This window comes from Lupinus angustifolius, chromosome LG09, assembly GCF_001865875.1.
Source record: "Lupinus angustifolius cultivar Tanjil chromosome LG09, LupAngTanjil_v1.0, whole genome shotgun sequence".
NCBI lineage: Eukaryota > Viridiplantae > Streptophyta > Magnoliopsida > Fabales > Fabaceae > Lupinus > Lupinus angustifolius.
In genome coordinates this window covers 15,103,920-15,119,280 of record NC_032017.1, presented here as the reverse complement: position 1 = coordinate 15,119,280, position 15,361 = coordinate 15,103,920, and the positions used below count along the sequence as shown (strand labels likewise).

Below are 15,361 nucleotides of genomic sequence, written 5' to 3'. Positions count from 1 at the left end.
CTCTCCATCTTTAATTAGAACCCAATACCATATATTTTTCTTTTTCCCCTGCTACAAACATATATCTTCATTAAAATTGCTTAGGTATTTTTTCTTTGGTCAAGAAGATCAAACGAATCTATGTGTAATATGTATATGTTCTTTTCATATAAAAATTGTCTACACAAAAATATATTATTGGACAGTAAAATATGCATTATAAAATTAAAAAATAAATTATCTTAAAAAAATACAATGTTTTATGCATCATAAGAAAATTTCAATTAATTTGTATCTAATATAAATCTGATTACACCAAATTCTTTATTATTTATGAATAATTTTAACAATATATTTATACAGGGACCAATTTCATCAAGTGAAAAAACATAAAGTTTATGGGGGTTTATACACTTTTCCCGCTAAAGACTTATATATAATCAATATATTATTTACTATTTATTTGTATTGCTTTGTCTGAAGAGTCAATAATTGCTAAATATGAATGAAGATAATGCAATAACAATATAAAAAACTTATCTGAATATTTTCTCTCTCTTTTCATAAATATAATATTTTCAATTATGATAGCATAATGTATTTGAGATTATGACTACAATTTAAAACCTTTGCAATAGAGATTCGTTAAACACGTGGAAGAGCAAATCTTCAAAGCTTTGTACATGGACAATGGAAAGGAGCCAAACATGTAAATATGAAAGAATCACTTATTTTTGTCAATAAATCGAATGATACTGTATATAGCAAGTTGTTGTAAATGACAAAAGCAAGTTTACAATGGCCACAACCCAAAATGGATTTTAGATGTTTTTATTTTGTTAAATCGAGATAAGCGTACACAACTTTACAAGTTGGCAGTTATAATTGTCACAATAATTAGACAAGAGCTTCTACTTAATTCTTTCTTCTATAAACTTAAATTATTTCTTGTATAAATTTTTTGGTTATTTTTCTTGTATAATTTTATCTTGTTGTCCATGCAACAAGGCGTGGGCACCATTTTTTAGAGACATTTTCTTATTGAAATGGGGAGAAAGTGCATTTCCCTTGATTTAAACTCAATCATTCACACATTTCATATTTGTTAAAATGAAATCTTGTTTTTGTTTTACATATTATTTTTACTTCGGGTTACTACTCGTTACACATTAATGTTATATTAGCATTTCATTTCTTAGCACTTAACTTCAAACTTTTAAGATTTTTCACCACAGAGTTAAAACTCAATTAATAGAGTAATAGACTCTCCTAAAAAGTATTACTCTTTTATTTTATTTAATCAAAATTAATGTATTCATTTAATTAATATTATTAACCTACTATTTCTACAAATCATTTCTTAACATTATATTTTCATTTGATTAATATTAAAAATTTATAATTTTATTTTCAAATATTAATTACAAATTCAATTAATATCTATACTTGTTTTCCCAAAATTATATTGTCATCCGAATAATATTTAAAGGTTAAATGGCATAACATTAACAATACAATACATGTAATATATCTTAAATTATGCTTGAATTGATATTTTTTCTCTAGCTAAGACAGCATTTCATGAGCTAGCGGTTTATGGCTTGACGAGGTACAATTTTGTGGATACACTATTTCTTTACTATGCTGTTACCTCGTTTTAATGTCATAGTTACCCTTCCAAAAATAATCTACAAGAATTAGATTTTGAATTCCAATTTTAATGAGAACTTACCATCAGATATATAAAATAATTAGTATTGGGAGGTACAACTTCAATATGAAAAATCAATTATAAGTCTTAATGTCTAATTTCACGCCAACAGGAAAATCGCTTATCAACATTGGCTTTTGGAATAAGTTAAATTCTTACCTTTTCATAATATTATTTAACGGGTTTGTGGTTGTTTTACAAGTTGGGGTTTGTGGTTGCATCTTCGTACAAGTGTTACTCTCAGAACCTTATACCACTATACCAACGTTTTATTAGTTTAATGTTAGTTTGTGCCAATCGAAAAATGACACAACACAAAAGATGACTCTAATAGTGTTGTGTTAGTCTCCAGACCAACACTAATTTGGTGGCACTATTTAAATATTTCCTTATAATGATGCTCAAAATGACACAAATGATAAAAAATGCTTAACAAATTAAGTCATCTTTTAATGAGTATTAATGAAAAGATTTGAATACTAAAAAATAAGAAGTTTTAAATAATACAAAATTTAATAGTCAACGAAAATAGTTGAAGTTGACTTATTGTCTATATAAGGTTTTTATTTTACCATAATCAATTGCAAATAAAACCAGCAATAATAACCATCAATCTACAATTAAATTAAAGAATATATTTTTTCTCCTATTTTACCCTTATTAATAGTTATATTTTTAACTTACATTTTAGAAATTGAATAAAAATAATAAATTATTATCTAAAACTAAATCTATCATTATAACATACAATAAATTTCATATCTATTGTTTTAAATTTTGGTAAATATATAATAATTCCATAATGTGGCTGTAGTTTAGTGGTAAGAATTCCACGTTGTGGCCGTGGAGACCTGGGCTCGAATCCCAGCAGCCACATAGTTTGTTTTGCTAGTCCAATTCTTAGTGGAAAAGTGTTGAAGAAAAATTAGAAAGTAAGAGTGTTTGTGATTAGAGATGGCCAAATGGATAGAAAAATTGGAAAGTAAGGGTGTTTGTGGTTAGAGATGGGCCAAAATGGACAATCCACGCATAACCCGCATTTTTTTCGAGCATGGCATAAATTTTTTGCACATTTGCCCGTTTCGCCCACCAAGTTTGTGGGCATTTCCATTGGGCCCGCAGACGGCCCATAAATAATTTAAGAAAATTTTAGATTAGTTATGATGTAATGTGATTTTTAATCCCTAGAAAAATTGTAATATAATGTAATTTGTTCAACTTCATATAAAATATCAAAAAATTTGTTAATTTTTTATCTTCAACTACTTTATTTAATTTAATTTCATTTATTATATGAATTATTTATTTTTTTTAATTATTCAACAATGCCCACGGGCCGCCCGCAAGCCCGTTTTAAAACGAGGAGGACATTGAATTTTGTCCGTTAATCAATGCGGATATACTCACGCCTGCTTAAATTTTTGCGGGCATTTGTGGTCAGTTTTTTAGTACTGGTCAAATCCCATTCTAAATATTATGTTGTTTCATATTGGCTTGAATCATTTTCTTATAAAAATTGGCATTGCACATGTACTTCAAAACTCATAAATGTGACCACAAAGAAATAAATAATTTTTCTATAATAACAAGATGTTCTCATTGAAAGAAATAAACAATTAGTCATACTATGAAATTGACATTAATTTCTTTCTTTATTGTGATTGTTAGTTTGGACTAGCGTGTTTCTTAGAGTTAGTTGTGATTGTATTGTATCGAGTTTGTTTTGCTAGTCCAATTCCTATTGGAAGAGAGATGAAGAAAAATCGTACGCTTCAAATTGGAAAGTAAGGGTGTTTGTGGTCAGTTTGGATCGAGTTTTTAGTAAAAAATCATTCGACCCAAACACATAATTAACTTATGGTCCCATCTTATTTGTTTACATGTTAAGATATCTTGTCAAATCTCAATCCAAATATTATGTGATTTCAGATCGACTTGAATAATTTTTTATGGCATTGCACATGTACTTCAAAACTAATAAATGTGACTACAAAGAAAGAAACAAATTTTCTATAGTAACAAGATGTTCTCGTTGAAAGAAATAAACAATTGGTTAATTACGAAATTGACATTGATTTTTTTCTTCATTATGATTGTATTATATATGTAATCTAGTTTGGATCAATGTATTTCTTAGAGTTAGTTGTGATTATATTGTATCGAGTTTGTTTTTCTAGTCCAATTCCTATTGGAAGAGAGATGGAGAAAAACGGTACACTTCAAATTGGAAAGTAAGGTTGTTCACGACCAGTTTGGATCAGTTTTTAGTAAAAAATCATCTGATCCAAACATATAATTAACTCATTGTCCTCTCTTATTTGTTTACATTAACACATCTGGTCAAATCTCTATCCAAATATTATGTTGATTCAAATCAGCTTGAATCATTTTTTTATAAAAATTGGCATTGCATGTGTAAATTTTGGTAAGAGCCATGAAAAAGAAGACTTCTTGATGAATCAAGAAGTATATGAAAGAAAGCTTAAAGAAAGAAGAATGAGAAACAAAGAGTGATAATATTATCATTAATGAATTGAGTGAATTGAATTACAAGGAATAATGGAATCAACCTTTATATACAACATTGCCTAACTAACAACTAATTTGTTAATCAATTAAATACACTGTTAATCGATTAACGAATACAATATTACAACTAACAAACTGAAAAAACTAACAGTTAATCGATTAACTACATTGTTAATTGATTAACTCTTACACATATAATCAATTAACTACAGTGTTAATCAACTAACTCACTTATAGAATCACAACAACTTTAACACCCTCTCACAAGCTGGAATGTGTCAAGCATTCCTAGCTTAAAATGATTGTGTTGAACACCACATATACTCTAATACATCCTCTTGCTGGTGAGTACATCTTCGTCTCTCAGTCTTGAAATCTGAACGTGAAGCAATACTGATGTTTAACCACCATTAGTAGAAGTAATTTCACTAAATGCTTAACCATCTACTTGACAAAAGCAAACCAACCATAATGGATGAAAGAGAGAAAATGGATCTAAATCTTGATCCTAAGATGATGCTTAAATGAAAAAATATACACTTTAATGTAGTATATTTAATGAGAAATAGTGGTAAAGAAAATAGAGTATAAGAAAATGAGATAATTGGGATAACAAATGAAGAATAAGAAAGTAATGTGTATAAAACTTTATTGCAAAGTAAGTAACTAATGCCATTTTTTGCAAACTTGAAATTGTGATCTTCAATGGTCACCCAATACTTTTTCATTCTTGAAAGTCTTGAAACAAATATTGCAGTAATGCTGAGATGCATTACTTCACCATAAGATGAGTTCACGATGATATTTTAAGAGAAAGAAGTGTATATATTAATAATGTTTGAGTTTTATATACTGTAATTGTATTATTTACATTTACTATTCATGTTTTATCATAGTATTTTTTCGAAAAAAGTGATACAAATAAATGAATATTAAACTCATATTTCATACATTATTAACTGATAATATATATATTACATTCAGCCTCTCCACATATTTTTTGAACTATTTTAGAATTTAAAACCTCTTAAATAATCTAATGAAAATCTTAACTAGATTGTGTTTCATATATTTTGTTTTGTTTCCTTTATCATTCACCTTATAACCTTTTTCATCATCTTTGATGATGAGTCCATAGATATGTTTGAAGGTCAAGTCAAGTTTGTGTGGGGTCTCAATTGCACGTGCACCTAGGTGCATGCTTCTATTTTTCAGATGGAAACATGGGACCCGTTTCATGCATAAAGGAAAACTTTGCACACCCTTTCACCAAAATAATGAAAAAATAAACTCTTCTGGAGAAAAAGGTCTCACTGTAGAACTGCATAAATAAAACTTTAGCAATCTATTGTATAGATAGCAATAATCTTTATATTATAACAATTGTATATACCATTGACTATTATGTAATTGTAGACATAACTTTAATGACTTAACAAATATTATAATATAAAACCACTTTAATTCAAATGGAATAAAAAAATGTCTAGCAAAAACTCATTTGATAAAATTATATGACCCTATATATAAGTTTCCGAGTTTAAATCTCGAAAATAGCTCTAGTAGATAGCATTATAATTTAATAATTTTAATATTGAGAGTTGAAGTATTAATTTTAATAGAAACACATTTATATTAACTGCATGTCAGCTATAATATGTAAACAAATTTGTGATGAAAATCAAGTTGTTCCTAAAAAAACGGAAGTGAAATTAACATTACATACCCTATGTCTTTAAAGGTACAGCAATGATAGCAAAAACTGAAAAGACCTCATCTTGCAATGTTTGAAGGGCACTTTGGGAGTTTTCAAAGGGGTAGTGGAGAATAGTGTGAAAACAGCTTTTGCTTTTAAAAGTAGGTAGCTTTTGGCTTGTTTATTAGAGTATCTGTCTGCAAAATGTGATTATTTGTAGACAAAATGAGTGATTTAGAATCAATAAAGCAATGGCAAGATTAATAATTTAATATGACCAAAGAAAATAAATGGAAGAGTGAAGAGATGAGAGACATAATTGCATAACAAAGATCTGATGAGGAGCCATTGCATCATCAATCTCAACCTCAATCCCTTGGGATTCTACTTTTTGTTATAATAATTGAATAAAACCAAAGCAAGTGGAGTTTGGTACTAAGATAAATAATGTCATAACTAAGGGACAGAGAATGTCTGGATGCTATTACAGGGACCTTAACAAATCAAACTGATCCACTTTTGTTACCTCTCTCCTTATTGGTGACACCAAAATTCTATTACCCACTTAGTTAATTTTTGAATAATATACATATTTAGAGGATAAATGACACAATGATTAATTTCAGTTTGGAAATTACATATTCAAATCCTTTAAATATTTGCCCAATAAAGTTATAATATATATATTACCCTTTTAAAAAAGAGTTAGATTCCTATTTAGTAATGAAAAGAGAAATATTATATAAAATAAAATCAAAAAATAAAAAAATAACAATTATATCATTCTATTTATACTTGTAATAATATTTTTATCCTAAAACTACTCTTCAAAAAAGAACTTAATTTGAATTTTTTTTGTTAGTTAGGGTCGGTTACATAAATATTTAGCTAAAGAATGAGAATAAAATTATCTCAATTTTACAAATAAAATTGATCCATGAATATATTAAAGATACCGCTAACTACACTTATACTCCAATTCTACCACCCCATTATAATGTGAGATGATGTAAGACAAAACCATGTCCATCAATTATTTCCCTTAATTTTTTATTAAGTTAAGCTCCACTGAGCCAAACTTTTATCTTGCTCAACAGATAATACTTCACTTACTCAAATATTATTTGCATTGGAAGAATATAATTAGAGTTCTATTCTCTACACCAATGCATGATTGAAGGGATTTTCTTTTTCACTTGCCTTTTGCATTTATCTAGAAATGGGTTAATGGTATATTGCTCTTGGATTTTTATTATATATTCTTTGCTTACCTTTATTTGTTGAACCATTGACAAGCATGCTTTTTCTCCTTTACTCCTTCTACTACTGCTTCTGCTTCAAAGACTGACATAAGAGTGGTAGTGAGTGCTATTCTGGCTTTGGTAGCAGGAAGGAATAATACTAGTTAGTTCCACTTTTAATGTAAACATGACTTGTAACAAAACCAAACCAAGTTTAATTTGGTTATAGTGAAGTTGAATCCTTAAAAACCTGTTCCTAACTTTGCTTCCTTCAAGATACAACTTGGTCTAGTTTGTTCTGATAATATGTTTTTACATATCCTTCATCCAATGGAAAGGAAAGGAGATATAACTTTCTTTTGCTTAGCTTTACTCTTCTTGTGGACTTCAGTAACTGGATTACTTTCTCCTAAAGGTGTCAACTTTGAAGGTAACTAAGATCATTTTCCTTATTTCTTAAACAACATAGATATATTATTTTATTATAAGTTCACTATTCATAATAAATGGTTTGTGATATATTATAATCCTTGTTTAACATGCAGTTGAGGCTCTTATGGCCATAAAGTATTCTCTGATGGATCCTCATTCTGTGTTAAGTAATTGGGATGGTGATGCTGTGGATCCATGCAACTGGGCTATGGTTACTTGTTCTTCTGATCATTTTGTAATTGCCTTGTAAGTCAAGATGGAACAAAACTATACTATACCAAGAAATATTTAATTTTCTCTCTAACTCTTATGATTGTATTTTCTTAAAATTTTAGTCCTTTTTTTTCATTCTCAGAGGGATTCCAAGCCAGAATATATCTGGTACTCTCTCACCAAGCATAGGCAACTTAACAAATCTTCAGACAGTGTAAGTAACCAGCCAACTATGGTATAAGAAAAAATGATATAAAGTTTTTATAAGGTTTTCTTATTAGGCATTTAAATTTTGCAGGCTTATGCAGGATAATAATATATCAGGACCAATACCCTCTGAGATTGGAAGGCTTCAAAAACTTCAAACTCTTGATCTTTCTGATAATTTCTTCATTGGTCAACTCCCAGATTCTTTGTCCAACATGAAGGGTCTTCATTATTTGTAAGTTGAAGAGTGCTGCACATTCATGTATAGGCTTTATAGGAAAAAAATGTGTAATAACATGCCACTTATAATGAAAAAACTAAGCATAGAATTAAACCTTTGAAAAGTATTCCATATCAAGAATCTGATATTAGGAATTTGTATTGCAATCAGGAGGATAAACAATAATAGTCTCTCTGGAACAATTCCTCCCTCTATAGCTAACATGACTCAACTTGCTTTTCTGTAAGTCTCTCATGGATTTCATTATAATTTTTTTGTACCTCCTTTTCTCCCTATTAATTTTATTTCTGATCAATAACTTTTATATTTCTGATTTTTCAATAGGGATATCTCCTACAATAACTTGAGTGGACCTGTACCAAGATTAAATGCAAAAACATTCAGGTAAGGTGTTTCCTGTTTTTATTTGTTACTTTTCTCTTTCAATATTTTTACCTACTTTACATGTTAGTTAAAATGTCTATATTATGTTATCTTATTAGATGATTGTAAATATTTCTTCTCTTAAAACAGTATTGTAGGCAACCCTCAGATATGTGCCACTGGAATTGAGCAAAACTGTTTTAGGACAACTCTGATTCCTTCTGCTATAAATAATTCTCAAGGTAATCATAGTTATTGAGTTTTTCAGCTTAGTTTGTGCATCTTTATGTACTTCATGATGTTTGTATCTAAGTTGCAATTATTTCATTTTGACTTCAAGTTCATGATGGACTTAACTTTTAAGCTCAATAGTAATGTTTTGAGGCAAATATATTTGTGTTCAGAACTTTTATTTTTCTTGTAAGCTTCCTAGTTCCTAACATGTTTATAATCATTGTTTTCATGATATCTATTTGTTTGTATGAAATTACCTCCACACCCTAACACAGTTTTCTTAAATGTTTCTCAAGATTCGCAGTCCTCCGGTAAGCCGAAGAGCCACAAAGTTGCCTTGGCATTTGCTTCAAGCCTAAGCTGCATCTGTTTACTAGTACTAGGATTTGGCTTCCTCCTCTGGTGGAGACAGAGATATAACAAGCAAATATTTTTTGATGTTAATGGTTAGTGAATCATAAACTGAAGCACTGGCCAAACTTGGTATGCATGTAGTTTATTCTCCTCTCTCTAACTTCCCTTTCCAATACTTTTTCAGATCAACACCGCGAAGAGATTTGCCTCGGAAACCTCAAAAGGTTCCACTTCAGAGAACTTCAAGTTGCTACAAATAACTTCTGCAGCAAAAACTTGGTTGGCAAAGGTGGTTTTGGAAATGTTTACAAAGGGTATCTCTCAGATGGTTCAGTTATAGCAGTAAAGAGGCTTAAAGATTGTAATGCTATTGGTGGTGAGATCCAATTCCAGACTGAGATCGAAATGATCAGCTTAGCTGTTCACCGGAATCTTCTTCGCCTGTATGGATTTTGCATGACAGCTACAGAAAGGCTCTTGGTTTATCCCTACATGTCTAATGGTAGTGTTGCTTCCCGTCTTAAAGGTAACGGAATTTTTTTACTACATTATAGACAACAGGTAACGCGTTTGGCAGACATGCCATAACACTATGGAATAGAGCGTATGATATGTTTTGTCTTTTGTGCATTCGAACGGAACAAGACAAAAGATCGAAAAGTGGAACATTTTGGTTCCACAGAAAGGGGTGAAACCAAAAAGAACCGAACAAAACATCATGTTTTATCCTTTTCCATCTTGTTCTGTTCATGTGCAAAATGCTACATTACTCTATAGTGTATGTATGTCCATTATCATTTGGAATGCTGTCACCCACAACATCTTTGACACACATTTCAACTTTGATGCACTCCCTTCAAATTCAAGCAGACTGAAAAAAAAGCGTTAATCTGTTAATAACTAATTATATTTAGTGTCAAATTATAACTTCTAGTGTATTTAGACACTCATTTATGTTTTTGCTGATACAGCCAAACCAGCTTTGGATTGGAGTACAAGAAAGAGGGTAGCCTTAGGAGCTGGAAGAGGGTTGCTATATTTGCATGAGCAATGTGACCCTAAGATTATTCACAGGGATGTGAAGGCTGCAAATATTTTGCTTGATGATTATTGCGAGGCCGTTGTCGGAGATTTTGGGTTGGCAAAGCTATTGGATCACCAAGATTCACATGTGACAACAGCAGTAAGAGGTACTGTAGGACACATAGCACCAGAGTATCTATCAACAGGACAATCTTCTGAGAAAACTGATGTGTTTGGGTTTGGAATCCTTCTACTTGAATTGATTTCTGGCCAAAGAGCTCTTGAATTTGGTAAAGCAGCAAATCAAAAAGGTGCAATGCTTGACTGGGTAAGCCAAACAGAATTGATTCCTTTTTGAGTTAAGACACTTTTGGTTGCTTCCAAAGCAAGAACTTTTTTTGTACCATTTTGTGTGTACCACATGAGATTAACTATTACATTAAAATAGTTGTTAAAATGAGTGATATTGTGGCCTATATAGTGTTGAAATTATACAAGAGTGTGTTACTAGTATTTTTCTTTAAAGAGTCTCTTGAGTTTACTATGTTGCTTTGTCAACTAAATGTATTATGCAGGTGAAGAAAATCCATCAAGAGAAGAAAATAGACTTGTTAGTTGACAATGACTTGAGGAACAAGTATGATAGGATAGAGCTAGATGAAATTGTTCAAGTAGCTCTTTTATGTACTCAATACCTTCCAAGCAATAGACCAAAGATGTCTGAAGTGATTAGGATGCTTGAAGGAGATGGTCTTGCAGAGAAATGGGAAGCTTCACATAGAGCTGAATCAACAAGTAGAGGACATGAACTCTCTTCTTCAGAGCGCTATTCCGATCTTACTGACGACTCTTCATTACTTGCTCAAGCAATGGAACTTTCTGGACCAAGATGATATATATAATATAGAAAGTGGGTGAGAGGTTCAAGTTGGTAAAGAGAGGAAGAAAGTTACTTCAAATATTGCTAGAAAGCAAGTACTTGAGTGAGAATTTAGTGTATATTGGCATCATAGTTGCAACCTCAAAGAGTTTTTCCACTTTTTGACTGTACAGAATCTGATTGGAGACATTGACATATAGATATGAGTTATTTGTGTATTTCTCAATTCTTGGGGGGATTTTATGGGAAATACCTTTCTAGTTATTTCAACTAGTTATAATGTTCATAAAATAGGTTGTACTCAAAATGGTTAATAGTATTTTGGGGCTTAAGAGATTCAGCAGTATTCATTGCTTAATATACTTTTGCTTTGTACATCGCTGCACCATATTATAAACAAACTGTGTAATGGCATTGAGGCATAGGTATAATTGGATCACTTAGTTAATTTTGATTAAGCTTTCTGCAACCAAACTTTTGCAGTCCCAATTCTCAATTTAACCAGTATGTCACTGCTTCATCCTAACTTAATTGTACTTCTGTTTTTTGCACTATATTAATTGTATCAGAATTTCAGTGCAAATGTGAAGGCATTTGAGTCAAATCATTCTAAATATTCAACCATTTAAAACAGGTGTTTGATCATCCCAGAGGTGAATGAAATTTATTCAGATATCAGACACTGAATAGACATGTCAGATTAGTACTATAGTCATCATATCATAACTATAATACAAATCATGTGGTTGAGTATTAAAACTTTCGAGCTGTGAAATCAAAAGCAAATAAGTGGAAGTTTCAAACAAAACTTGGTACCAACGCATCTAGTTTTTAGTTTAGTTTCAATTTTTTTATTATTTATATTTCAAAAGTTATTGTCAACCTTTTAATTTTATGGGCTCGGACATAGTTACTATTGTCAAGAACATTCTACTTTTATCACTGGCACTCTCCACCACTGTCATCATCACCCACATCCTCTACCCTTGCTCTTCATTCAACCCTACATGCATCCTTTCCTCCAAGTGCCGCCACCACAGCCACCATGTCTCCACTGCTCCATGTTCAGATCACCACAAGTATATCCATAGGCAAACCAACTTCACCACCACTTGAGAGAAGCCGTTGTTGTCAGACATCCAAGTTTGAGCTCCACCATCAATGCCACCCAAGCATATATGTTGATATTCGAAATTTCGAGTATTGTATTTCTATTCACCGGGAGGTGCGGTGATGATGATAGTCGAGGTGGTGGTAGTGAGACAATATACTTTTAAAACAAAAAACTATAATCCAAAATCTTTCTTTTTAAACCCAATCAAAAGTGTTGTAAAATAAATTAATGAGGCAACAAGATCTCTCTCCTCATTTTTTGTTCTGGCTTAGAACAAAAAATGGCAAGGTTGACATGTCATGAAAACGCATAGCATTACACTGGCACTTACCAATACTGGAAAAAAACTTCCCTGGGGAGAAGAGAATTTTGAGAAACTAAAAATCTATAAGAAGCTGCAATCCCAGGTGAGATTCCTAAAAGTAGTAAGTATCTGTCATTAATCGACCCTATTACAAGCTGATCCAAACATATCTATGTCTGATCCAAACACATAAAGTTCCACTTTTTGCTTGAGAATTTACAAGCTGTCATACAGGTAATAAGTGCACTTCAAAAGAAGGTTATACATGATTGTACGCTAATTGTAACCAAAGGAAAGTAACACAGGAAAGGACCAAACGGTGACGCAGTCCACAATTTTACTCACGGGTGAAAACAATTTCTGCTTTAGTAGAAGCTCTTCGAAATTTCACCAACTCGATCAACATTCGCATTTCATTCTCCATATCATGTACACAAGGAGCAATGCTCATTATTTCAAGCATGGGTGAACAGCCAAGCAAAAATTTGATAAATTCCATCTCCTGTGGCACACCACACATATCTGTCAACTTCACAACTTTAAGGTGTCCAAGTGTAGAATCCGAGGGGCATTTTTTCGCCCAAAAATCCAAATTCGGGGCATCTGTGGCTGGTGACATGTTTGATGACCCCTGCTACAGTAAATCGGCACAGAATATGCAGTAATGTTAAATATTTATTTACAGGCATAATTTATAAAAACGGAACAACTCATGACCACGTCGAAAACAACGGACAAGTTTCTCTACATTTGAAATGAGTAAGGACTTACTGAAATTTGAAGTTCCTTTAGATTGGGAGAACTAGTAATCAGGCGAAGGACGACAAGCATCTCATTCATATCTTCGAAACCTACTTGATATAATTCAATACTCTCCAAATTGTTGTAGATTATTGGGAGATTCCCTGGGTCATTACCTATGCTCAAATACTTCAAGAACGTGCAAAAAGGGGTAAGAACAACAGAACACCCCTCCTTTGTTAATTAAAATGAGGAATCATGAAACTATAAGAACAAGGAGGATGAGCTAAATTTATAAACAGGTAATAAAAAATGTTACCTTTGTGAAGTAGATATGCCCAACAAGCTTCTCAAGATTAGGCACACCACCGAGAAATTTGATGAAATTGCAATTCGAGCTTTGCTCAAAGTGCTCAGCAATGTCATCAGTCATATACATTGCCACAGATAGTTCAACTAGAAGTGGAGTATCTTCAAGACATATATCCTTGAATTCACCTTCAAGATTCAAGTACCTGAGGTTTGGAGCACGGATAGTAAGAGCTAAACTATCAAAGTATGACAGTGATAAACTCTCCAAAAGAGGGCAACTGGAAATGATGCTCTCAATTGCATCAGGGGATATCAAAACTTGATGAAGGTTGAGGCTCTTCAAACACATAAATCCCTTAAAAGTAAGAGGCGGTTCCAACTCACAGCGGAAGAGCTCCAAGCGAGTCAACTTCTTACAATTGAAAAGGCAAGAAGGTATTCTAAAAAATTCACCTTCTTCTAATTCAAGAACCAATTCTTTAATATCATTCCTCGAAAGGAAAAGAATCCACTGATCTATTTCCGGGCAGCTCTGCAAGTAAGAGTTGGTGATTCGGAATTTATGAATGGGTCCTTGGTGAAGAAATAACAGACTGGTGATAAACTTCACAATACTTTTGTCGACACCGTCTCGGTCATTCGATAAAGGGACACATTTTTCATCAAACACAAGTTGAGTGATGGAAGCCCATTTATACCTCCATTTGCTTGATAAAATGCTAGTTCTCACAGCATCTCTAATTGGAAGCTGCGTTAAAATGCTCTCTATAATGCTTTGAGGAAGGTCACTGATGAAATCAGGACCCAAAACATCGCCCATTTTTATGCTTCAGCAATTCAGCTAATAATAATACACAACAAAAGAAGAAAAAACACAAACCATCAAAAAAGAAACCAAAATAACTGTAATACAATAGTCAAATAATCCTAATTTAAAATGAAAAAAACTATCATATAGTTCTTATATCACTAACCTATGATATCAAATTCAAAACAATAAACAATTAAGTACCAGGGATCTGATAGGAAAAACCTAATTGCATACCCCATTTGTATTAAAGTGGATTAACATGTAGCCAATAAAAGGGGGAACCCATTAACTAGATTTGAATGAAATTGTAGTTGAATCAAGGTAGACACGGATAAACAAGAAGCACAAAATTGGATTGAAATGGGAAATTTGGATGAAATCAAATGATAAAGGGAAAAAGGGGACGAAGAGATGAAGAGAATTGTTACCAAAAAATGAAACTTTCTTTCTCTTGGTAGCTGTTCCGTGAGATGACAAGGTTTAGAGAGAGAGAGAGAAGTTGGCTGAAACTTGAAAGTGGCAACAACGTTAAACACGAACAAACATTGTAATTGGTAGGTAAAGTACACAGCAAAGCAAAGTAACCGTCTGTATCTACTTTTTTGTCAAAATCGCTTTTTTCACGGGAATGTGTTTTACTGTAATTTTACCGTAGATTTTTGTTCATTCCTACCTCGAGTAACGAAAGAGTTTGTGATTATTTTGTTGACATAAATTGAATTTTTAATTTTTTGATCATATATAATAAACCTTATATTACTAAACCAAAGTTTGTGACTGATTCTTTTATTATGGTATAAGTATCCTTAAAAAATATGTAAAAAAAGTATTTTTAAAAAACTTCTCACTTTTTTACACATACTCCCCGATAAAATGCTAGTTCTCACAGCATCTCTAATTGGAAGCTGCGTTAAAATGCTCTCTATAATGCTTTGAGGAAGGTCACTGATGAAATCAGGACCCAAAACATCGCCCA

General features: G+C 31.8%; 2 protein-coding genes and 1 non-coding gene across 7 annotated transcripts; 2 read left to right on the top strand and 1 right to left on the bottom strand.

Moving 5' to 3' along the window:
* Window positions 1,554–14,964, bottom strand: LOC109357060 (F-box/FBD/LRR-repeat protein At1g13570). Of its 5 annotated transcripts, XM_019600767.1 has the most exons (6): window positions 14,814–14,964; window positions 13,582–14,415; window positions 13,293–13,451; window positions 12,835–13,155; window positions 3,813–3,822; window positions 2,647–2,664 (listed from the first exon to the last, which is right to left on the bottom strand). In XM_019600767.1, the coding sequence occupies exons 2-4, from the start codon at window positions 14,392–14,394 to the stop codon at window positions 12,859–12,861; spliced, it is 1,269 nt and encodes a 422-aa protein (XP_019456312.1). In that variant the 5' UTR covers window positions 14,395–14,415; window positions 14,814–14,964; the 3' UTR covers window positions 2,647–2,664; window positions 3,813–3,822; window positions 12,835–12,858. The 5 variants fall into 5 exon arrangements, with proteins under 5 accessions (XP_019456313.1, XP_019456312.1, XP_019456311.1 ...); XM_019600768.1 differs by lacking the exons at window positions 2,647–2,664; window positions 3,813–3,822 and adding an exon at window positions 1,554–1,565 and having other exon boundaries at window positions 12,846–13,155; XM_019600766.1 differs by lacking the exons at window positions 2,647–2,664; window positions 3,813–3,822 and having other exon boundaries at window positions 12,695–13,155.
* TRNAH-GUG lies at window positions 2,495–2,566 on the top strand. Its single transcript has one exon. It is a non-coding gene; the product is annotated as a tRNA-His (tRNA).
* Window positions 6,975–11,453, top strand: LOC109357059 (protein NSP-INTERACTING KINASE 1-like). Its single transcript, XM_019600765.1, has 11 exons — window positions 6,975–7,586; window positions 7,702–7,834; window positions 7,944–8,015; window positions 8,100–8,243; window positions 8,400–8,471; window positions 8,574–8,633; window positions 8,763–8,854; window positions 9,143–9,292; window positions 9,385–9,726; window positions 10,172–10,551; window positions 10,799–11,453. The coding sequence occupies exons 1-11, from the start codon at window positions 7,463–7,465 to the stop codon at window positions 11,114–11,116; spliced, it is 1,887 nt and encodes a 628-aa protein (XP_019456310.1). The 5' UTR covers window positions 6,975–7,462; the 3' UTR covers window positions 11,117–11,453.

Excerpts from the sequence above, each read along its gene's own strand:
- LOC109357060 (XM_019600768.1), bottom strand. The coding sequence starts at position 14,394 with ATGGGCGATGTTTTGGGTCCTGATTTCATCAGTGACCTTCCTCAAAGC. Across the intron at positions 13,452-13,581 it reads GGCATATCTACTTCACAAAG|TATTTGAGCATAGGTAATGA; the intron begins GTAACATTTTTT and ends ACGTTCTTGAAG. Across the intron at positions 13,156-13,292 it reads TAAAGGAACTTCAAATTTCA|CAGGGGTCATCAAACATGTC; the intron begins GTAAGTCCTTAC and ends GATTTACTGTAG.
- LOC109357059 (XM_019600765.1), top strand. The coding sequence starts at position 7,463 with ATGTTTTTACATATCCTTCATCCAATGGAAAGGAAAGGAGATATAACT. Across the intron at positions 8,855-9,142 it reads TGCTATAAATAATTCTCAAG|ATTCGCAGTCCTCCGGTAAG; the intron begins GTAATCATAGTT and ends ATGTTTCTCAAG. Across the intron at positions 10,552-10,798 it reads AAGGTGCAATGCTTGACTGG|GTGAAGAAAATCCATCAAGA; the intron begins GTAAGCCAAACA and ends TGTATTATGCAG.